Source organism: Thalassophryne amazonica, chromosome 10, assembly GCF_902500255.1.
Source record: "Thalassophryne amazonica chromosome 10, fThaAma1.1, whole genome shotgun sequence".
Lineage (NCBI taxonomy): Eukaryota > Metazoa > Chordata > Actinopteri > Batrachoidiformes > Batrachoididae > Thalassophryne > Thalassophryne amazonica.
This window is the reverse complement of record NC_047112.1, coordinates 48,818,615-48,842,356: the sequence shown is the minus strand read 5'-3', so window position 1 is coordinate 48,842,356 and position 23,742 is coordinate 48,818,615. Positions and strand designations below refer to the sequence as shown.

The 23,742-nt window shown below is 39.9% G+C and overlaps 1 protein-coding gene across 1 annotated transcript in view; it reads right to left on the bottom strand.

The window, feature by feature from the left end:
• tsc22d2 (TSC22 domain family 2) overlaps window positions 1-23,742 on the bottom strand; it is an 85,812-nt gene that overhangs the window by 35,649 nt on the left and 26,421 nt on the right. Inside the window, exon 2 of the mRNA XM_034179975.1 lies at window positions 20,751-20,822. Within this exon, the coding sequence (XP_034035866.1) occupies window positions 20,751-20,822 (72 nt within the window). The remainder of the gene's footprint in view (window positions 1-20,750; window positions 20,823-23,742) is intronic.

Sequence of the window (23,742 nt, the reverse complement as noted above, 5' to 3'; positions counted from 1 at the left end):
CTTTTTTTTTTTAAACCAAAATTGGAGCAACTTTAACTTTTGACCCCTGTACAAAATGAAAGTGATCTTTGTCACTGTTTTTTCTGTTTATACCCAATAACATTCAATCATAGACAGCCCAAACTATATCTTTTAGGAATCTATATGATCAGACAAATAATAAAGGATTATTAACTGAGCAATCAAGGTTAATAATTTGCTTATTATATGGCTGTTACACATATAAACACGCAAGCTTACAGTAGCGCCCGAATATGCTGCTGACGGTGTTGGGCTCGTTCGCTTTCTTCACCTCCATGAAGAACTTGCTTACAGATGGTCTTGTCATTAGCTGGTAAGCTTTCAATCTGTGTTTTTTCCAATGCTGTTGAGATATTTATGGAATACGTTCATGTCCGACTTGCTTTTTCAAATCACGTTTTTAGCTTCCTGGTTTGTAAAGAAAATATACATTGCGGCCCGACTGCCATGGAAACCGGTCTGGATATGGGAAAATATCCCACCGGTAATCAGCTAATCAGAGCGCAGGTAGCGTCCGCTCCTCTTTCCATGACAAAAACTCCTGTAACAGTGGAATGTGCCGTTCATTTCCAAACTGGACGCTGTGTTTTATCCAGAATGTCATCTGGCTAGCACAGGAATTGTGAAAAGACGTGGACATCAGCACTTTTTCGGCACATTGACACAGACGTGTGGAGAAATTCCGCGCGTCACGGTGGTGCCGCATGGCGCAAAGCAACGCCGTGATGAAGCCTCACAGGACATGTTCTGGCATGTCCAGGCACATCCACAATTTCTCGGATAATCACTCGATGGAAAAACCACCGACAGCTGTCTGAACGCCATCTCAAAGCCGTCCTGTGAGACCATAACGGAGGTGGTTTTGTCTCGTTCCAGTAGCGAATCCATCGTGACGCGCGAATCCTCTCAGCTTTCCATGACAAAACCTCTTGTTAAAAGTGAAATCTGCCAGAAAATGGTTGATGTCCAGCTCTTGTGATAACCAGAGAAATTGCACACGATGGTCACGGATCCATACAGCCATCCGTTTAGAAATGAAATGGTCGCTCAGCCTGTCGATGGCGGCTTCGGAGCGCGGCGCACCACCACTCGCTCTGGGCCGTCCTTAAAACAACAGTAACACTCCGTAATCTCTTTGAAGCCCATAAAATTTTCACCAAAAACCATCTGAATTTCTCGAATGGTGTCCACTTGGATGTGCCTCACAGTTTCTGAAAAAAGTTTGATCAAGCAAAGTGGCAGTCTCTGAGCCATTCCTAAACAATGAAAAAAAACGACAAGAGGGATGGACCACTCCTCACTCAAAGCCTGCTCACAGGTGATTGACGCAACCGACAGGCGTGAAAAAACTCACGCATGCGCACAAAGGTTCAAGCTTGGCTGACGCAATCACACGTGATTCAAATCCATATGGTTTTTGAAAAAATAATAAGGTCGGATACTTTTCTAATAGACCTTGTATATTACAATACAAATCATGTATAAAGTTAAAAATAAACTTTTGCCTCAACATGTCCAGGATCTGTTCAAAATGAGGGAGTCCAGCTATAATTTGAGAGGAACATTATTTGATAGATTAAAGATTCAAACCACTGTTCAAAGTCATTGTATTTCCCTAAAAGGTGCCAAAATTTGGAATAACTGTTCTGATAGCATTAAATCAGTACTTTAGTTGGCTTGAAAAGACTATAAAAATAATATAATAACTTATTATAGTATGATGAATCAGGTTAACTGAGTTTGCTACTTTTTTATTGTGCGTTGTACTATTGTTTGTTCTGTTGTGGTGAGATATTTTAGTTCACTGATTACTCTATACGGTCTCTGCCTGTTTTTTTGTTTTTGCTGTTACAAGTGTGTGTGTATATATATATATATATATATATATATATATATATATATATATATATATATATATATATATAGAGCAAATGGTAAAAGGGGTGGGTGTTTATAAGTTTTTGCTTCAGCCTACACCCTTTCGGCCACACAAAACTGGAAATTGCCTACAAGTTTTGTTTTTCTTTAATGACAGATTTCTTTTGTTGTTGTTAATGCTGCATTTACACATAACGACGGCATGTCACAAATGCCACAAAGTATACATTCTTGGCCACTGATCACGAATGTGATGTTTCGGGGGAGAGGCATCAAGTGTCCTCAGGAACTGCTGCAACCTGTTACCACGCATTACGATTAATGGCGCGTGTTGCTGGAGAATTATCAGGAACCATTACACACAGTCAAGAATAATGTTCCGTGTTGTTGCACGCAACAACACATCATTAAGTTCTGTCACGTTGTGAATAAAGCGAATTGTCTCCACACACACACCCATATTCATCCAACCGTCAGTTGCTGAACAAAGGTTTCTCCTCAAAATCCATATTAATTCACAGCAGAACTTTGTGACTGCGTGCTTAGTTGGGCTCTGTGCCATGGAGTGGCACAGAGAGGAGGAGGAGACCTAGAGCCAGATGTGTTTCTTCATGTGGCTCTCATCTCGCGCATTTTCCCAAACATCAGGCACATGCAGCAGGTGGAACATCTGCAGGAGCGCTCTGAGGAGCACTGAAATGAGACTTTTAGCCGACTTGGCATCACTGTCCTCCTTCAGGATATTGCAGCAATGAAACTGAATGCGGTGCAGCAGGGTTTAATTGTGTGCACGCTTCTTCCTTCGCCGGACTGGAGGAGGTGCAAAGATGTCTGGCTGCACGTGAGTCTCCTCTCGCTCCACTGGTTCCTCTGGCTCAGACTCGTTCTCCCGCTCACTGGTCACAACAGCAGGAGGAGCTTCAGCAGGAACTGTGGAATGACACTTGGCCGACTTCGCATCACTGTTCCTCTGCAGCATACTGCATCACACTATGTGCACGTGACAGAAAACTGAATTGTCATGCACGCAGTGAAATGTGAAGCCACGTTACAAGTCGTGTCAAAACTTGACAGTTTCCGTGTCACTTTGTAAGAACGCGTGACAGTTTGGGCTCCAAGAACCGTCACAGGAACCACTACGAACGCTGTCACGTTCTATTAAGGATCACTACTCGTCAAGACGGATCAACACGCTCAGTTGCGACCTCTACGACAGGAGGCGAAATGAGGGTGGTGTATGGCATTCGTGGAAGATTTTTTTGACAGCCAAAAACATGCTCCACGAATATCAAGAATATCACGGTCCAAGGGCCGCAGACAGTTTGTGAGACGACCCCCCAAACTCTGAATTCAAGCCACATTTCACAGTGAAGACAGTGAAGCATGGTGGTGCAAGAATCATGATATGGGCATGTTTTTCCTACTATGGTGTTGGCCCTATATATAGCATACCAGGAATCATGGATCAGTTTGGATATGTCAAAATACTTGAAGAGGACATGCCCTTGAAATGGGTGTTTCAACAAGACAATGACCCCAAGCACACTAGTAAACAAGCAAAATCTCGGTTCCAAACCAACAAAATGAATGCCTCGCAGATGTGAAGAAATCATGAAAAACTGTGGTTATACAACTAAATACTAGTTTAGTGATTCACGGGATTGCTAAAAAAGCAGTTTGAACATAATAGTTTTGAGTTTGTAGCGTCAACAGCAGATGCTACTATTATTGTGAACACCCCCTTTTCTACTTTTTGTTTTACTAACAGCCTAATTTCATAGCCTTGAAATTGCATATCATGAATGCTTGGTCTTGTTGGATTTGTGAGAATCTATTGAATCTACTGGTACCTTGTTTCCCATGTAACAATAAGAAATATACTCAAAACCTGGATTAATCTTTTTAGTCACATAGCACTACTATTATTCTGAACACTACTGTAAGTGTAGAAATGTGTCAGAGGAACACCAGAACTGCTAATTTATACACAGCAGTTTTCTAAAGAAAATCCTTACAGATGTGGGGTTTTTTAAAGCTTTAATTAATTTCTGATTACTGTACCTTTTTGGAGTAAAAAAAAGAAAAAAAAGACATATCTTACATTAGAAAACTTGTAATTAAAATAGTTTTAAGTAAAAAAAACAAAGCAAAGATTCTTTAGAAATCTTTGATCTGTAAATTAAAACCATATTTGTTGTTTCAGAATAGATGATTTCTTGATTAACAAGATAATGAACAATGGGTATATATTTTCAAGTCTGGTAGATTCATTGATCCATTCATATCTGCATTTCGACCAGAAAAAAAGACACCGTAAATAACGTATAAATATGTATTATAAACACAACAGGAAATGATGCAACAATGACTGCAGTGTGCATATTTTAAATTGAGTAATTTCAACATTTAATTACGTCCTCTGATTGTGATTTCTATTAATGTTGTAATCAGGACATTGGTTAAAGCAATACATTTTCATCTGACTGAAATTTTTGCCTAGCAAAAATCAATGCCAGCAATTCCCTAAAATATGACGTAGTGGGGGCACACACTCTTTTTTTTTTCCTCAATAAATACAATAAACACATTATACAGTATACAAATCTATTCTAAATAGCCTCTAAGGAGAGAGAGAAAAAGCATAAAAAGAATGCAAAATCTGAACATAAAGGTACATAAAAGGGTGTGGGGGGGGGGGGGGGGTGTAGTTTTGATACACAAATACAATTTCCAGTTTTACAAATGTAATTTTTTTTTTTTTTTTTTTTTACAAATTAAGTTTTATATTTGCAAATACATTATTTGCAAAGACCAATTTACAAGTTACAAATATGAAATTTGCATTTGTGGATATCTGAACACATTTGCAAATCAATGATTATTTGTAGATCACCCTGCGTGCATTTACAAATATTAATGAGACAATTTTAACCCCATACTGCCACTGTCTGGGCATCGGTCCTCCGGACCACAAATCCAACTGATAAAAACCTCTCTCTCAACCTCTCCGCGGGACTCGTTCCTGCTGCTCTTTCGGCTCGGTTCCAAATGTCCATGCCATGGCAATTATATAACAATGACATCACGCCGACTTAGCGGATTAGTTTTAATCAGATTCACCATCGCCAAAACATAAACAGTAAAAAGGGTCACTTGCTCTACTTGAAGAAGGTCTGCCAATGTTCCCAAGAAGACAGGGAGGAGAAGGACCGTGGCTCATGGCAAGCAGTAAACAGAGTGCAGAGGAGTGAACATTCACACGGTCCCTTCCTCCGCTGTGCCATCCAGGCTGACATTGCTGCCACTTTGATTAGCGCACAATGGGATGTTGCTTTGACAGTGACAGTATTATATTTCGGCCCCAAAACACGCGTGACACCACGTGCTGGCGCGTATGTGTGGTTACATTTTTGAAAATGACGGAAATCCATTGTGGTGTCGGATAACTTTAACCCATGAATTATTCATTTGATTATTATAGAGATTGTGAGTGCTTTGAAATTGGGCACAACAGGGACGGGGCTTCTTCTACCTCTGCAAGTGTCTTATTAACTGAACTTTGACTTCATGGACATATTTAATGATTCATTCATTTAATGTTAAAATATAAAAGGAAACAGCTTTTTAAAATAGTTTCTCTTTAATAGAATAGAGCCTTTATTGTCATTGTACATATATACATACAATGAAATTTGTCCTCTGCATTTAACCCATCCCAATTACAGTTAGACACAATCCAACCACTAGGAGCAACATGCAGCCACAGTGCGGTGCTCGGGGACCAACTCCAGATGTAGAGACACTGACTTGGTCAGGGGCAGAGAAAGGAGCAGATCCTAAAAAAGCATGTTTTTGATTGTGGGAGAAAACCAGTGCTAACCACTAAGCCCCGGTGCTGCCCTAAAGGGCCTTTGTTTGATTTAGAAGCATAGCAGCAGGTGCTGGTTTTCGTGCAGCAGATAAGAGAATATTTAGAGGGAAATTCTGCAAATGGTGATAAAAGCATCAAATTTGGCAGAAATACTCCTCAGACAACCCTCTTTTGAAAAAACCGATTGGCCACTTGAATTTTCAATCGATAGTCAGGTAGGGGTCAACTGAAGAATTACAGAGGTCAAAATTAAAAGATGCTCCAATCATATTGAAAAATATTCCACATTATTTGCCTGATCATAAAGATTCCAAAAAGGTATAGTTTGGACTATCTGTGACCGAATTCTATGGAGTTACAGGATAAAAACAGCAAAAACGGTGACAAAGGTCAGCTTCATTTTGTATAGGGTCAACAGTTAAAGTTGCTCCAATTTTGGTAAAAAGTGATGCAAATTACTAGTTAACATGGTTTTAAAAAGGAATAGTTTGGACCATGTATCATTCTTACTTATCACGTTACGGGGTAACGTGTCACATGTCATACAATCCAACAGACGCAGACCTTGTTTGACCTTTACTTTGGAGATCAAGCATTCAACACTGTCAACACTATTCCATTTATTAATCCTATTAGCTCAACCAATAATAATCAGATGAAGGTCTCCTCAGCAGCTTCGACCTCTTGGTGGAGTTTTTGGAGACACATTTTTAAGAGCACAGATGTTCACTTCTTCCGTCTGGACTTCAGGCTTTGCACTGGAAGTTCTGAAGTGAGCCTGTATTTACAAGGTTCTCTGCAACGCAAATGTTCCTGATGTGGGACATGTGAAAAATTAGGTTTCTTAAAATGTAAGGAAACATGAAACAGTGCTGTTCTATTTTCTTTGTTTACTAGATAGTTAAAAAAAAATTTAAAATAAAAAATCCAAGTTATTTAAAATTGAGGCTTTTCTTGTCGTGAGAGCAATAAGCATTAAAAAGCTGTATAGCTTTATTTGTTAAAAATAAAAATAGATTGAACAATTTACGAATATAAAAAATTTACTCAGCTCAATAATGATTCGTTCAAAATCCTGCAGCTAAAGGCCAACATTAGCTGATAAAATTCAGCAGACCACTAGCGCCCCATATTTTCAGATTACTCTCACCTCAGACAAATTTGCAGAAGCTCCGTTGCTCAAACTGGGTGTGTATATAGAACCAAAAGTGAAGTATTTCAGACTGAGTATGTCTGATGGATCATAGTGCCTGCTGGCTCTCTGCTTGACCGACTGCTGTCTCTCTCTGGCTCTGCCTCACTGAGAGTCCCAGAAAAAAACCTCCTCTCAGCAGGGTGAAGCCTGTCACTCCTTCTACTTTTTGTTCAGTCTTGTACTTATGACTCGCAGACTGTTTCGTGTTTTAATTTTCACTTTTTTAGGGAACAGAAGATAATTCAAAAATACGGTGACTGCAATAAAAAAAATAGTGACTGCCAGACTTGTTAAACCTTCAGCAGAAATGCATCTGCTGAATGGCTGAGAAAGAGGGATAAAATGCATCAGTGACCATTAATTATTACTGAATGTGCGCGGACAGACTTGCAATCATGGATACTTTGTGCAGCTCACTGGAACGTTAAATAACGCACGACATGTCCTTAAGAAAAAAAAAAGAAAAGCCCCCTACGCTGGTTGGCTCACAGTGTAGGGGGTCTAAATAACAGCGTAGGGGCCCCCTACGCTCAACTGTGCTGGCGAGAACTCTGGGACTAATGAAGATATTAAATGATAAAAGCAACAGTGTAAATAATATGACCTGAAAATTCGTATGTAAACACAATGGGGGATTCCAAGGACTGGGGCCTTCATCCTGGCAAAATGGTGGCCAGTTTTATACTATGTGACACACTGACATACACCCACTGGCCACTTGATTAGGTACAGTTGTGCTCAAAAGTTTACATACCCTGGCAGAATTTTTTATTTTTTGGCCATTTTTCAGAGAGTATGAATGATAACACACACACAAAAAAATCCACTCATGGCTAGTGTTTGTGTGCAGCCATTTATTCTCAAACAACTGTGTTTGCTCTTTTTAAATCATAATGACAACAGAAACTAACCAAATGACCCTGATCAAAAGTTTACATATCCCAGTTCTTAATGCAGTTTATTGCCCCCTTTAACATCAATGACAGCTTGGGGTCTTTTGTGGCAGTTGTGGATGAGGCTCTTTATTTTCTCTGATGGTAAACTGCCCATTCTTCTTGGCAAAAAGCCTCTAGTTCCTGTAAATTCCTGGACTGTCTTGCGTGAACTGGACGTTTGAGATGTCCCCAGAGCGGCTCATGGATCAGTTTCTCAAATGTATTGATCCCCTTGCGCAAAAATAATGACCTTACTGAAACACAATACTTAAGGTGTGGTCCAATCTATGTTTAAAACAAAAGCAAAAATAAATCCTTATCAATGTGAGAGAATATTACCTGTGTATGAATGAGGTGGTGGTCAGAGGGGCTGTAGGCGCACAATGGCAGCCACGTCAGTTTGCCCGAGGGCAGCTGTGGCTACACTAGTAGCTTACTGCCACTATGTGTGTGAATGAGTGAATGAATAATGAAACTTGTAAAGCGCTCTTTAAATCCATATCCTTTCGATCATACTCAAAACTTTATTCGCTTCAGCTGCCACTTGACCGATATGTTGGGAAAAGCATAATTTATCTGAGCCATTATTCAGAGAATGCCACCAGCAAAATCATCAAATCTGTATGATGGAAGAGAAGCCTCCTTTTCACAAAGGAGGTACTGTCTGTCACAGAACACGTATTACAAAAGAAATTTAATTTGACAGCAAAGAGAACTAATAAGAAAGAGGCACCAATCGCAAAAATTAAAAAAATTTAAAATTAAGGTACCCAATCACTTCCTACAATGTGCATTTTCTTCCCCCCAGAAATCAGTGCATTCTGTCTGAACACAAACATTTTTGGGTGAAACAACGTTTACAATAACAGGGTAAATGCACACTGACACTTGCACGCATTTAACCCTTGCACTGCCACGCATTTCATCATAACAATGCGACCCACTGAGTTCCGCTACGCTTTGTGCTGCTGGACGCTGTGTTATATAAAATAACTATTTCTTAGCAGATTTATCATTTGTTCTCAGTTTAATTGGTTCTGAAATCACAGAGGAATTTTGTACAGCTGCAGCTCCCCCCGTCTTGTGCGCTTCAATCGTCTAAAAGGTAATTATTTGTAATATTTATATTGTAATGCCTTGGTAAAACAATTGTATTTACATTCCTTAAGAGTATCTGTAAAATTCTGTTTATGATAGGTTTAACATCTCCTCATAATCGTTCAGATGAGCTGCACTGTGATGCGCTGCTCTGACGCAATGACTCACACTGACACTCAGTGTTTTTGAATTGTTTGTGCAATGTCCACGTGAAGTTCACATAATTAATGCATGACAGAGATTTTGAACATTTCAAAATCTTCGTTGCACACTTGCACAAAGCCGTAGACAGTTTACAATGAGTTTACTCTCTGGCACGCAGATTGCATACCAGTGCGCGGATCAAATTCATGCAAGTGTCAAGGCACCTTAACAGGGTGGAGGAAAGACTGCATGTTTGTGCAAAAACTTTTAGCCAAGATGGATGATAAAAACACACATTGTACGCGCTGTAGCAAAGCGGGAAATTCCTATATAAAGTGTTAAGGAACACATACATTTTTGCTCTTCCCACGTACATTTTTTAAAATTTATTTTAATCAAATGTCTCATATCACATCAGAGGCAGTACTCTGAAGATAAACATGTATATGCCACTGTTACATGATGCAAATTGTTACGTGATGCTTGCAAGTTCTAAAAAATGACAGTCGAAAAACATGTGAATGATTAAATGTGAATGACAAGCCACAGACATGGCACCCACACTAAAAGGAAAATCACGTGCTTCATCTTGAACCAGTGATCGGTATGAATGTAAAACAGTTTTAAATCAGTGCACATTGTCATACTGGCTGAAAAGATCATTTAAATTTTGAAGCTTTTTTTTTTTTTGGCTGATACCAATATTTCCCAGACATAACAGCCTGGTTGAGTCCTATGTACCAGCTCGGGCCCTGCGTTCACAGGGTGGAGGCCTATTGTGTGTCCCTAGGGTGAAGAAAAAGTCAGCGGGTTACAGAGCCTTCTCTCACCGCACCCCAGCTCTGTGGAATGATCTGCCTGCGCAGATCCGACAGTCAGACTCTGTGGAGACTTTTAAGGCCAGACTGAAGACACTTTTGCCTGTTTTATCATTAGCATTTTATACAATTGTGTCTTCTTTTATTCTTTTTATTTCTTTTATTCCTTTTACTTATTTATGATTTAAATTTTTTTATTGTGTTTTTAATCGTAATTAATTTTATTCTGCCTTTTAAATTATGTTTGTGAAGCACCTTAAGGGGACTAGTCGTGATTTGGCAGTATATAAATTCATAAATTTGAATCTGACATAACATGCACCCCAAAAAAAAAAATCACAATCATTTATGAATTGCAGCAAAATTATACTTTAAAAGAAGAAGAGGTGGAAAAAAAGGTCACTGTCCAAATACCTATGGGCCTGACTACCTGTGGCTGCATGTAGGGCTGCTGTTCAGTTTTCATATATTTTTTTCCCTCTCTCTCATTACTGTCAGCGATCATAAAGTTGAACAGTGTGGACTGAGGGCAGTAAAAGTCTCCTGCTGTCTTCCTTGGGGCCAATCACAACCTTACAATTATTTCATTGTGAGAGACAACAGATTGCCTTCCTGCAATGTTTATAAATGCAGTGTTTAACAGGAGCTTTAAGTATGCTAAAACAACGGAATCTCTACAACGGAATCTCTCTTAATGTAGTTGAAAGCAGAACGGTTAACCACAGCTTCAAGCACATGCAGCCATGTTTTAATCGTCGCAGGAGGTCACAAACATCTGTGCAATACAATTTTCTGTAACGGAGGCACAGTGCCTTGATAAACGTTTACATTTTTCACAAAGCAACCCTTTTCAAGAACACTCCTCTGTGCCCTCAAAATGCTTGCAGCTCTCCCCCAACATCCAACAAGCCCAACCTGGCAAGAGAGTTGGCTGAAGACAAAGGGAGGGTGGAAGGAGGTGGCTCCCAAAGGTTTACCTGCAGTTAGTTGAAAGGTTTGAATAAGGCCGTTTTGTAAGTCACAAAGCCCGCAGGCAAACAAAAGCTGGATGAAGAACAAACAGAAGCTCTAAATCCTTTGCCAGCTGGGGCACCACACCAACTCAACTGCTACTTCATGTAAACATTCACATCTCACCTGGATCATCTAGTTTTGATTAACAATAAAGCCACAAGGATGCTGGCACATTGTGTAATCTCAGCAGAGCAATGAACGCAACCTCTGGAAATATAACTGTGATCTAAGGGCAAAATAATTCCTTTAAAAACTCATGTCATTCTAAATAGTAATAGGTACAAATTATTAGGGGTGAGAATCCTGAGGCACTTCACAATTGGATTATGATTCAGAGAGCTACGATTTGATTATAAATCAATTATCAATGCATCTACTCCTTGTTACTTATCAAATCAAAGCATTAGTAATGATCCAAAATTCATTTATTTCAAATACATTCTTTAACAGCTCAGCCATATTTGCACCTGAGTGGTTCTCATTCACCGATTCTAAATTAGGGCTGTCATGACTACGTCAACTATTGAAACAGTCAACAAATAATTTAGTCGTAGACGAGTCATTTGCTTTGAACCTTGAACCAATGAAGCAGTGCTTCGAGCCGCTGCTTCATTGGAACTTTGCTTCACTCCTCTTCAGAAGCAGCAACTCCGCTTCTTATCCCCTCTTAAAGCTATTAAAATATGTCAATCGTGAGTCACTTTTGTGCGGATTAAACTGACTAACTGGTACTCCTGTCTTGTTGGGAGAAAGAAACGAGAATCGTCCTCCGTTCCGTTGCTCCAAACACTGCGCCTCTCTCTGCTAAGTCGAGTCCGCTCGGAATTTATAACTTCAAAGCGAATCGGCGTTTAAATCAAATGACACCTCATTCCGAACGTTGTAATACAAACAAACTATGGAGAGACATCCATGTCGTATGGAGAGACATCCACGCAGTTAATGTCTGAAAGGAAATGCTTTTGACAAAAACTACAGATTTTTTTCTATCTATGTCCGGAGATCATTGATCCACCATGTAGAGTTTATTTATGTCCCGAGATCAAGGATCCAGTGACCAATTTCATATTTATTTACTTTAAGATTAAATAAAATGTTGTTGACATAAAAAAACCTGTACTTGCAGCACACAGAAAATTCACAGGAGGTATCGATAAGGGAATCGATAAGGAATCGGATTGATAAGCGGAATCAATAATGGTATCAATATCGATAAACTGCGATAAGCTGCCATTTACGTATCATCTGACTAGTCGACTAATCACAAACATAATCATTGACTAGTCAACTATCAAAATAGTCGTTTGTGGCAGCTCTATTCTAAGTTCTAAAACTCGTGGGGGGGCTGTTGCTCTCCATTCCACCACTTCCATCCAAGTTTGGCTTCAGACTGACTCGTGTTTGGTCAGTCACATCTGCAACTTCTGTTTGCTTTTATGTCCCACTCATTGCAATGCATGTGCACACTGGCTGTGCTGCATTAATGCACTCTGTACTTGTGTGAGAATAATTAAAAGAGGAACACACACTTGCACTCCACTACAATGCACAGCACGGTGCATATTAAAATGAAAATACTGGTGGAGATAATTTTAGGTGACCAGCCGTGATATGAGAAAAATAATTGATTTGTATTCCTTCTTAGCCCTTTATGAAACAAGAGAATGAGTCTGCTTTAAGTGGTGACATCAGCTAAGTATTTAACATGCTTACAGAGAGTGAGGACAAAAGCAGAGATTCTCTTTTACGAGACAAACAAGCGCTCTGTTCCGCAACTGTTTAGTTTGGTGTTTTGTTTTTGTTTTTTAGATTTTTAAGTTAAAAACTGATCAGGTTTGCCAGAACTTGTCCTAAGATGCTTCTCGTCCTGTGGTGTCACATATAGTCCAAAATCAGGTGGCTTTTCTGTTTTTGTCAGGTAGGAAGTGTGTATTGTCTCCTCCTGTTTTCACAAAGAGAGACTGTAATGAAGCCATGTGACAAATGTACTTCAATTAAACTACATTAACGGTTCATAAAACTACTTGAGTAAAAGAAGAAACCCATGTTTTATAAGGGATGTGAAAAGTGCTCATTAACTGTGGCCAGCAGATTCATTCCTACCCCTGCAATTAATGCTTACAAAATCAATTATTGACATTTATTAATCAATTCACAATCATTGACATTGGCATCAAGATGCATCTAAGTAGATTGTCTTTCCCCACCCCTAAACATTATAGGACATCAGGAACTTTGATTAAAAACAATGCGACTGGCAAAATATGTGGCATATGTAGATATGTAATAATATCTGCTTCAACACAATGTGTCAACATATGTACTCCAAAAACCTCTACACTGTAAACACAGCGCTCAGTATTAATATGAAAATGCTGCCACACAGCACAATTTCTGTGAGCATGAATTAGCAAGCAATGTTATCATTGACCAGTGAATGGCCAGACTGATTGACTGACAGAGCCCTGGATAGGGTTTTTCCATATTAACTGAGAATTTGATTCTTTTCTTTAATCGACATGGATGTCACTCTACTAACACTCGTTCATCTTGGCTTCTCCTCTACATTTTACCTGCAAGTGTAGGGCAAGTCTCTTCCTGTAGGACATGTCATAAAAACATGTTATCTCACTTAAGTCACCTTGACACTTGGACGCATTTAACCCCTGCACTGCCACGCATTTCATCATGCCAATGCAACCCGATGCGTTTCGCTCAATGACACGCTTTGTGCCACTGGATGCTGCGTTATATAAAATAATTATTTCATAGCGGATTAATCATTTGCTCTCAGAGGTTGGCTGATGAAACCATCTGTAATTGCTTTGGAATCACGGAGGAATTTTCCACAGCTGCAGCTTTTCTCATGCGCTTCATGACATGGTGAACGCATATGGAATCATCTCAAAAGAAATAATTTGTAATACTTACATTGTAACGGCTTGATAAAACAGATGCATTTTCATTCCATCTTATGAGTATCTGTAAAATTATGTTTATGATTTAACATCTCTTCATAAATGTTCAGATGAGCTGCGTTGTGATGCGCTGCGCTGACGCAATGACTCACACTGACAGTGTTTTTGAAATGTTTGCGCAATGTTCACATGAAGTTCACAAAATTAATGCGTGAGAGAGATTTTGAACATTTCCAAATTTTCTTTATGCACATGCATACAGCCGCGCACAGTTTACAAGTTTATTCTCTGGCATGGCAGATTGCGTACCAGTGCGTGGATTAAATTCGTGCAAGTGTCGAGGCACCTTTAGTGTGTGAAAGTGCTTCATGTACAAGCTTAAATCAGCTCATGTACACAGAGGCAAACAATGTATGAATTGTGCATTTTGTGTTCTTAATGAGTTATCTGGTTCACAATTACAACACACATCCTTCTCATTAATGCTGTCTCTCTGTGTTTATTACATGTAAAACTATACAAAAACATTGGGACTTTTGCTTTTGTCTGGTAAGTTTGAGTATCCAGTTTATACAATGACGGTTTATGCGACTTTTACTGTATTGCGACATTACTGGTTATTGTGATATTTTCTGAGGCAATTATCATCCAGCAAAATTTGTCTTCATGACAGGCCTACATATGGCATTATCATTTTGCATGCATGCTCATTTTTGTCTGTGATTCAGTGTGTGAACGGGAGTGCTGCTAGCTGAAGACAACAAAACTGCTTTTGTACCAGCTGTAAACATGTTTATTTCTGCTCTAAAGTTGGACATTTTGACATGAGGTTCTATAGAGAGCAACTCCCTTTTGGAGACAGTCACAAGCGGCCTTTCACGGAACTGCAAGATTTCCCCACTTACGCCTTTGCTTCCTTTAACAAGACTGGAGGCTGGCGTTTGATCAAAACATTGGTTGGTGGAAATCAGCAATAATACCTGCGTTGAACTGTGTGCAGCTTTGCAGTGGATTGAAGACAGGGGCCTAAGACTGCTGATTACTTCAATAACAAATTCACCAGTGGTACAGTGACAAATCTAGAATGCATTTGCCTTCAAGCATTGTTTTTGATGACTGAAATTCTGATTCAACATTTTCTCATACAAGTAAGACAGAAGGTTTGCTTTCTACATATTAATATACCCAGTTAAATACAGCTGAGTGGATCCTTTGGCGCACAGCATACATTCTCACACTGTGCTTGCACCTGGATAATTAATTCTGATATATCATTGCCCTAATTACACTGCATGTGGAACCCTGAAGGATTCCTTTGTACATTAACTGAAACTAGAATTATCTTACAACTCTTTGTTGATACAGTGCCATATTATTTAATGATGTGACAAGCTTCCCAACGCATTCAAAGGTTTGAATGAGATACTCTATGTCCTGGCAACTTACTTCCAAGATGTTTGCTAGTGTTTTGCTGGCAACCCATTATGTCCTTGGCAGCAAGTCAAGACCTTTAACTGACTGCACAGGACTACACTTGGGAGCACAGTAGTTCAGACAAATGCAACTGGCTCATAAACCATAGAAATAATTGCCTCTGTATTATAATCCTCAGGCTTTCAGGGACCTATAATACTGCTGGTTCTCACTGGGTATAAACCAGCTTTGGTACAATGAATCAAAAGTGAAATTAAATGATTATACTAAATTTTGCACAACTGAGCTCAAAATATACAACCGTTCATACGCATTATGGTACCAGTAACCATTTTCCAACAACTGTAAAGGTGAAGTTAAAAACCTGTCTCCACCCCCCACCCTTCTTGGTTGTTTACTACAGAGATACATTAATAAGTGTTTTATAATAGATTGAATAATTGTGAGTGGAACTATGTTCTGAATGCCTTTGCTTTATTTGTTTCAATATTTTTCCTGCACTGAAATAGAAGACAACATATTTTCAGGCAGACCTTAAATACAAACAATGTTAACAGTTAACCTCAAGTAAAAAATCCAGAAGTGTTTACAGGCAATTCCAATTATTTCTGGAACTTTCCATGAGATTTGAAAGAAACAATTACTATAGTGTAAGTAAACTGTCTACCAACTGGAAATCTACTAAGATGAGCAGCAGGCTGGTCATTGTTTGGTCATCACTGGCAGTGTCCCAGAGCAGCCTATACTCGAGGTTCTTCAGTCTGATATAGTGAATAAAAAGTCGAATAACTGTTGTAATTTCTTCTTTTTTTTTTTTTTATAACGGTAGCAAAATTAAGTACACATTTGAAGTACGTTAGATGAAATGGAAAATGTTTAGGTGGGGAAAATTAAGCTTGAATGGTTTTAGCAAAGGTGTATGTAAACATATGTCCCCTGCTCTAAGTCTTTACATAACTTATTGTGCAATAATTACAGTGTCATATGACTGTGTTCTGATATTCAGTGCTAAAAATCTTGTGGCACGCATCAAAGAAAAGACAAATCCATGTAGCAGAGCTTCGTGATACAATGTAGAGATGCTCAAACTGTAAAATACTGAAACAATGCCAAACCACAAACTGCACCCAAAGTGCCATGCTTTCTCCATGCAGCATGCATCTAAGAAATGTCAAGCTTGACAAGTCATTCAGCTTGTCTTAAAGTACCATTTTCCAATAAATTGAGGGAGAAAATCCACTGCAGAACTGAATTGTATTTCAAATCAAAACAATTCATGAAAATTACTGCCAGAAGGGGGTGTGTCTTGGGTGGTTGGGGTGGGGGGGAAGCAAACATAAAATTGACATGCTATCCATGTTCAATGAAATCACTTGTTCACTTGAAATCAGCAATGAAACAATTTATACCTAAGTTGGTCTTAATTAACTCAAGGGTTCCTTCTGAGAAGAATCTGTATTTTAATTTTGCTTACTTGAGTTTTACTTTAAAATTCCAAACCAGTCAGAACCAAAATAAATCTCAATTAATAATTTTCCATGTCAGGCTGTGTGACATATTATGTAGCTTACGGACATTATAAAAATGTCTATTGTATAGGCCATACTTTTCGATATAGTCTACTGCTAATGCTGTAGTTAACAAGCTAAGCTATAAGCTGGGCACACTGTTTAGCTTAACTGGAGCTAGCCAACCATTTCTTAGATTTTTTATTTATAAAGGTACAAGCCCAATTCCAATGAAGTTGGGACATTGTATGAAATGTAAATAAAAACATAATACAGTGATTTGCAAATCCTCAACTATATTCAATTGAATACACCACAAACACAAGATATTTAATGTTCAAACTGATAAACTTTATTGTTTTTGTGCAAATATTTGCTCATTTTGAAATGGATGCCTGCAACACATTTCAAACAAGCTGGGACAGTGGTACGACAGTGTGTTATATCACCTTTCCTTCTTAACACTCAAGCGTTTGGGAACTGAGGACACTAATTGTTCAAGCTCTGTATGTGGAATTCTTTCCCATTCTTGCTTGATGTACGACTTCAGCCTGCAGTCCAGCGACAGGTCTGGACTGCAGGCAGGCCAGTCTAGTACCCGCACTTTACTACAAAGCCACGCTGTTGTAACACGTGCTGTAGATGATGGAATCCCTAAATTCCTTGCAACTGAACATTGAGAAACATTGTTCTTAAACTGTTGGACTATTTTTTCCAAACACTTGTTCAAAAAGTGGTGATCCTCACCCCATCTTTGCTTGTGAACCGCTGAGCTTTTTGGGGATGCTCCTTTTATACCCAAATCATGACAGGAAACTGTTTCCAATTAACCTGTGGAACGTTTCAAACAGGTGTTCTTTGAGCATTCATCAACTTTCCCAATCTTTTGTTGCCCCGTCCCAGCTTTTTTGAAATGTGTTGCAGGCATCCATTTCAAAATGAGCAAATATTTGCACAAAAACAAAAAAGTCCATCAGTTTGAACATTAAATATCTTGTCTTTGTGGTGTATTCAATTGAATATAGTTTGAAGAGTATTTGCAAATCACTGTATTCTGTTTTTATTTATATTTAAGGCAATGTCCTAACGTCACTGGAATTGGGGTTGTACAAAGCACAATATTTACCTCCTGTGGTTGGAAACGGGGAGAAAACATCACAATTTACTTTTATCTCATACTGTTGGTAATTTTATGTCTGCCATTCAAAGACGTGCATGATGTCCACAGCAAGATAGGAAGTGAAGTCACCACCAATTTCCATTATTTCAAATAACTCTCTTCTGAGCATTATCAATATTTTTCAGGTTTTGTTCCTTGAACTAGTTCAATACCTTGGTTTTAACAGATTATCTTATTAAGACATATTCCAACTATGACAACTAAGAATATGAGTTGTGTTTAATCATGATTTTTACAAAATCATGTTTTTCCTCCTTCGATCAGAGCACCGCAACTACACGAGCTGCTAACTGATGTGTTCACTGTGTGTCGGTCATTTAAAAGTGTCACCGAGCATTGTTTCTGTGTAGGCTCTCAGTTGTCCAGGTGGTTTCCATAGTAGAGAAGCTTGAATCTTCGACTGGACTGGGTTGTTTGATGCAAGGACGTTTCGCTTCAAATCGCAGAAGCTTCCTCAGCTAAAATTCTTTCTCTGGTAGTCTGACTTCTGTCTTGACTCTTGTAGAGAGTCTTCTTCTCTACAAGCGTCAAGACAGAAGTCAGACTACCAGAGCAAGAATTTTAGCTGAGGAAGCTTCTGCGATTTGAGGCGAAACGTCCTCGCGTCAAACAACGCAGTCTAGTCGAAGAGTCAAGCTTCTCTACTCACCGAGTATTGTCTCCTTTCTGCTTAAAACTGACTTTAGAATGATTTAAGAGGTTTTACCTCGTCATATGATGAACAATAATCACATTAATCCATTTGATCGCTTTGGGTGTCGACAGTCCATCTCAGGCTTGCTGCTGTGGTCCCAAATGACGCATGCACAGTGAAGGCAGGGCGGACCAATTTTTAGGGGGGACCACCCGGTCTGTGAGGCCGATGCTCATCTCCAGATTCCATAGCAGATGAGAGTCCACGACTCCCTTGGATGGGCTGCCAGTACAACACCGGTTAGTTCCCCAGCCAAGGCCGGAAAACCATTCATAGCTGGGTGGACTAAGAAAATGTAGATGAAGTGTTTTGTTCAAAGACACAGATAGGTGGTGCCGGGGTAAAATTATTTTAGGCCCTTGGTGATCTTCTATTCACTGTCAATAGAGATGGATTTAACAATGAACTGATACGCAACAGTTTTATCTTTTTCTTTCCTGTACCCCTTTGGAATAGGGATGTCCCGATCCAGATTTTTTTGGCTTCAGATCAATCCAATATTTTAAATGATTAGTCTTGCCGATACCGATCCAATACCTATTTTGAAAGCATTAAAAACACAACCATTATTACTTCACAGTGACCAACAATACTGCTTGGCTTTTGTAACAAACAACTTCTGAGTCTGACACATCTGAGCTCAACATTCAATATATAACAATCAAAGTGCTTGCAGTAAACTTGACTCCTGAAACATATATTTAAACTGTAGCAAGAGCTTTGTACAGTTTTCATGTGAAAATGAGTGAAGCTCCCCCTCCTCCATGCTCTGTCTCGCCCCTCCCCTCACTCAGTCAGACTTGTTTTTCCTCCTTCGACTTTTTGGAGAACATGAAGCCTTTCAACTATAATAAATCTTAACTTTCTGAAACTACAGCAGCTACGGACGCAGAATTATTGGATTAACTGGATTATTTAATGAAGTTTTTTCGGACGCTGTTCAGAGTGCTCAGCCAGCTGATGGCACAGTGAGGCTGAAAACACTCTGCTGTTTTGCAGCCTCACTGAACTGTTTGTCGGCATCACTGTACCGGCTGCATCGCATGTCTCACGTGGAGAGTGAGAGACACACTTCAGCTCAGAACAACCCCACCCCCAACACTCAGCCCTCTGCAGCAGTGGTGCACAGACACTTCACACAGAAGTTTTCCTGGATCGAAAAACTCCACGGGCGTTATGGCAGATCTCTATCACAAAACAGGCACAATTTTTTTTGTGTTGCGTCTCGGTTTAAGGCAGTCGGAAAGTGTGACAACGCTGAAAGGTAACGTGAATCGGCCCGATACCGTTCCCAAATTCGATACCAACAGACTCTCGCAAAATAGCCGTATTGTGGTCCGATACCGAGTATAAGCTTGGGACATCCCTACTTTAGAAGGTGAAAAACATTCATGCTCCCACTTCTAACAACACTAATATTTGCCTAACTTCAGTCACTTACAAAAAGTGCACATTTTAATAGATTTAATTGAAATAACACAAACTCGCATATCTTTTCTGTCCCCACTACCCTTCATCTGAATTAATGCGCACATTTATGCCCCCACCCCAGGTCTGCTGCCCAGAGCTTGAGAACCTAAGCCCTGTCTTTAAGTAGTATTTATTAAATGAACTAAAATTGTCATTTTAGGGAGGTGATGGTCTATGGTTAAACGTTGGGCTTGAGACCAGAGGATCCTTGGTTCAAATCTCAGCCTGACTGGAAAATCACTAAGGGCCCTTGGGCAAGGCCCTTAATCCCCTAGTTGCTCCCGGTGTGTAGTGAGCGCCTTGTATGGCAGCACCCTGACATCGGGGTGAATGTGAGGCATTATTGTAAATCGCTTTGAGCATTTGATGCAGATAGAAATGCACTATATAAATGCAGTCCATTTACTATTTCATTTTATCAATAAGAGGCGATCCCTTATTTAAGAAAAATGGTACTGTTGGAGTCAAATGACTAGTTTTATGCAAGGTGTGAGGGGCTGAAGTGATCAGCGCCTGGTTTAAACAGCCTGTCCAGGCCACACACGTACACATAAACACAGCCGATGTCATACCTATCGTTGACAGGCTTTGAACCTCGTAATCTGCTTGGCCGGAAAGCTTGGTAGAAAGCAGTAGTTGGGTTCCTGTATTTTTATGGAGGAGCAAACAGAAACAGGAGAAATATGAATAAAAGAACAGAAAAAGATCCCCAGGGACAGGAAAAAAAGGGGGGGAGAACATAAGAAACAGACTGAGACAAAGATGTGGACATGAAGTAGTCAGGAAAAAAGTAATAGTCACTACCAACTGTACAGAAATGACATAATACAACAATGTAACGTAATGTAATCCACATGAAAAATAAGGCCATGTTTGTAGAATGACAGATTGATTACCTGTATGTCGATTTCCATGGAATTTGAGTCCACAGTTATAAAAGGTATGTCTCTCTGCACAGTGCCTTCTAAGGCTGCAACAAACTACAGCTGAGCAATATGACCTAAAATTCATATCACGGTATAAACTGAATCCCTTCACTGTCACAGTATATATCGCAATCTAAACTTAAGTGTAAAAATTATAATAGAAGTGTTTCTGAATGGGTTATATTGTCCCTTAGCAAAGCTAAACTGGGAAAAAAAAGAAAAAAAAAAAACACAGTAAAATCACCACTGTAAAACTAACATTGTCAGAGTACATATGGTCCTACTCTAGTCAGACCATATGACCAGAGGGGGATGAAGGGGTGAATCTCAAAAAATTAGAATATCATGAAAAGGTTAAGGGACATGTCACACATTATTTAACATCCCAGTTGGCAAAACAACATCAAAGTATTCATGATTGCTACATCTGATAGAGGAGGAGGAGCAAACAAGAGAGAGAGCTGAGGAGGAGAGAGAGCTGCATTTGGAAGTGACCAAGAGTCCAGCAGCTGTGGCTCAGGGTCAGTGGGCAGGAGTGGGCAGGACAAATCTGTCCACACCAGCTGGGATTATCCTTTTTCTTCTTCCTCTGAATCACAACCACAATGAGATAACATCTGATGCTGGCAGCCATGGTCAGCCCCCGTGAATAGAGGAGGGCTTAATGACAACAGAACCGTGGAGGACATTTGTCCAAAGGAGGATGGCATGGACCTGGACATGGTTCTCCAGCTGACAATCGCATCCCATCCATGTGTGATGTGCCAGTCGGGATCTCTTTGATGGAGTGGACATGGACATTATTCTACAGCTGGCAATTACGCGTGATCCATGCGCGACATGTTCTTTGATGGTGTGGACTTTACATATTTAATCTTGGAAATAGGGCTGAAACAATTAGTCGAGTAACTTGAATAATTCGATTACAAAAAATGTTCGAAGCTCCATTTAACATTGCAGTACATATGCCAGGCCTGTGTGTGGTGCTGTAAAGTCCCCAAAAAAAGAAGACTAGAGCATGTACACAAGCCATGTAAGAGCTAATCAATGTAGCACCAGAAGCTACAACTTTCCAACGCGACACACAGACTAAAATAAAGCCTTTTAAGAGAAAGAGGGTCCACGTTGATCATCTGAAATAGACTTACTGTGCATTTCATTTAATTTTTCATTCAGATAGTGCCAAATGGAGGTAGTGGAGGGTGGCTGGTGTCTCCCTTAGAGATAGGGTGAGAAGTTCGGTCATCCATGGGAGGCTCGGAGTAGAGTCGCTGCTCCTTTGCGTTGAAAGGAGCCAGCTGAGGTGGTTCGGGCATCTGGTAAGGATGCCTCCTGGGCGCCTCCCAAGGGAGGTGTTCCAGGCATGTCCATCTGGGAGGAGACCCAGGGGAAGACCCAGGACAAGGTGGAGAGATTATATCTTCACACTGGCCTGGGAACACCTCGGGATCCCCCAGTCAGAGGTGGTCAATGTGGCACGGGAAAGGGATGTCTGGGGTCCCTTGCTGGAGCTGTTGCCCCCATGACCCAAACCCGGAAAAGCAGTTGAAGATGAAGATGAGACAGTGCCAAATCACAACAAAGTTGCCTCAAGGCACTTCACACAAGTAAGGTCTAGCCTTATCAACCCCAAGAGCAAGCACACAGGTGACAGGAAGGAAAAACTCCATCTGAGGAAGAAACCTCAAGCAGACCAGACTCAAAGGGGTGACCCGCTGCTTGGGCCATGCTACCGACACAAATTACAAACCGATTCACAAAACGAATATATAGGAAATGTTGTCAGTGCACAGAACAGGAGGGTTTAAAGCGAAGCAGTGTATTTGTGTATTTTTAAAAGACACGGTTTGGTCCGCTGGCTGCTCTCCTCTCTACATGCACTTTAAGTCAATCAAGTTTATTCAAAAACTGCCTTTATTTGGATTTTATCAGAGCAGATTTATCAATGTGGCTGTTGTGGAAAAGCTGCAGCCTGACTGACTAGATTATACCAACCGCCTGCACTTACGGTCCGGGAAAGATCGAAAACTTGTGAAGACAACAGAAAGGGATACCCTAAATTAGAAAATCTGCGTGATGGCGCAGCTACAATGTGCCATTGCTTACGGCGAGCCCTGGAATATTGATGTTTTTTAAAAATGCAAAAGTATTTTTTACCCGATTACTCGATAAAATAATTGTTAGAATACTGGATTTCAAAAGCATTCTATAGCTGCAGCCTGACTTGGAAATGATTCTACAAGTGGGTGAGTGTCCTGTTCAGTTTTTTTCCTTTTGTATTTTGTTCTCCTCAGTAGAGCTGGTAGGCTTTATTTTTATTTTACTTCAAGAAAGTCTGTCAGATTTTGGATCTCGCAGGGATAAAGAAATCCAGTGATTTGAGGACACAGACCAGGAACTTTTGACCTATGTCTAGTTGATATTTTCCCCTGCTAGACCGATATATCTAGTTAAAAATCTTGTCGGCCTAGTGATTAAAAGTCAACAAAGGTAATTTGCAGTTCTGTGATCACAGCACTAATGCAGTAGAGTACAATGAAGTTTTAGAGGAACATATGCTGTCTTCAAGACAAGAACTTCTCCTGGGACGTCCATGGTTTTTTCCAACAAGACAATGCAAAGCTACCTTCTGCACACA